This window comes from Nanorana parkeri, unplaced genomic scaffold (genome assembly GCF_000935625.1).
Source record: "Nanorana parkeri isolate BGI_ZX_2015 unplaced genomic scaffold, ASM93562v1 scaffold1215, whole genome shotgun sequence".
Classification (NCBI taxonomy): Eukaryota; Metazoa; Chordata; class Amphibia; order Anura; family Dicroglossidae; genus Nanorana; species Nanorana parkeri.
The window spans coordinates 69,627-71,130 of record NW_017307483.1 but is presented as its reverse complement, the minus strand read 5'-3'; the positions used below and the strand labels follow the sequence as shown (position 1 = coordinate 71,130).

At 46.3% G+C, this 1,504-nt stretch overlaps 1 protein-coding gene across 1 annotated transcript in view; it reads left to right on the top strand.

Moving 5' to 3' along the window:
* The window catches only part of SPA17 (sperm autoantigenic protein 17), a 15,829-nt gene extending 14,688 nt beyond the window's left edge, over positions 1 to 1,141 (top strand). The window contains exon 6 of the mRNA XM_018568602.1: positions 975 to 1,141. Coding sequence (XP_018424104.1) covers positions 975 to 1,091 — 117 coding nt within the window. The 3' untranslated portion in view covers positions 1,092 to 1,141. The remainder of the gene's footprint in view (positions 1 to 974) is intronic.
* The last annotated feature ends 363 nt before the right edge of the window (positions 1,142 to 1,504 follow it).

Sequence of the window (1,504 nt, the reverse complement as noted above, 5' to 3'; positions counted from 1 at the left end):
CCCCCCCTAGATTGGTGGTCAATTAGGGAAGGGCCCTCTTACATTGGTGCTCAATAGAAACAATGCCCTGTTATATTGATAGTCAGTTGGAATAATGTCTCTGACATTGGTGGTCAATGAATAAGGGCCCCCTTACATTTGTGGTCAGTGGAGAAGTGTCTCCTTACATTGGTGGTCAGTGGAAAAGTGTCCCCTTACATGGAGAAGGGTGCCCTTCCATTGGTGGTTAGTGGAGAAGGCCCCCTTAGGTTGATGGTCAATAGAGGAAGTGCCCTATTACACCGGAGGTCAGTAGAAACAATGCCATGTTATAGTAATGTCCAGTGGGAACAATGTCTCTGACATTGGGGGTCAATGAATAAAGGCCCCCTTACATTGGTGGTCAGTAGAGAAGGGTACCTTAGATTGGTGGTCAATTAGGGAAGGGCCCTCTTACATTGGTGGTCAATAGAAACAATGCCCTGTTATATTAATAGTCAGTTGGAATAATGTCTCTGACATTGGTGGTCAGTAAATAAGGGCCACCTTACATTGGTGGTTAGTGGAGAAGGCCCCCCCCCCCCCAGGTTGATGGTCAATAGAGGAAGGGCCCTATTACACTGGTGGTCAGTAGAAACAATGCTATGTTATAGTATTGGTCAGTGGGAACAATGTCTCTGACATTGGTGGTCCATGAAGAAGTGCCCTCTTAGATTGGTGGTTAGTGGAGAAAGGTCCCTTTAGATTGGCAGCAGGTACTGCCCAAGCCCATGGGTTTGTATATACAATATATGTGTATGCTTGATATGTTTAAGTGACACTGAGGATATTGAATCCACTGGATCAGCATGGCAATCAGTCGAAACAATATTTTCAGAAGGAAGTCATCATTGGACATGCGGGGTTGTCAAGCTTCCCGTATCTTTCGTAGGTTGTGCTGCTATCACGAGATCTTACAAAGGTGAAACTGTTAATTGTATGTTGTGTGATTGTAGGAGGAGGAGGGGCCACGCCAGGAACATGCTGCCACTGTGATCCAAGCATTTTTCCGCGGACTTCTAGCCAGACAGGAAGTAAAGGAACTCAAAAAGGAAGCGGCGGGAGACAAGTGAGTTCAATATCCCGACGCGGGACTGACAATCGACTGTGAAGAGCGGAATGAGAACGATCGTTCTGAGATTCTTACTGCCCGCAAACCAGCAGCGTTCCAATAAATGGCTTTTTTTTCCTCTGACTTTCCTTTTCCTGTGTGAAAGAAAGCAATGCAGGCAGTTGTCTGGATATGGCATTGGTGTGAATGAAAGGCAAAGATGGCTGCTAAGTGGTTAGCCTTTCCGCCTTGCAGCACTGGGACTCTGGGTTCTGGTATCTCCAGCTGCAGGATGCTTGAATGGCTTCTCTCTGTGTGCTTTGGTTTCTTCCTACAAGCTTAAGACAATCATGCAGACCAAATGGCATTTGTTCTTTGGCAGGTGGGGAAAGGTTTTGTGTTTCTCTGAATAGAACCATAATCCAAGGCACCAAC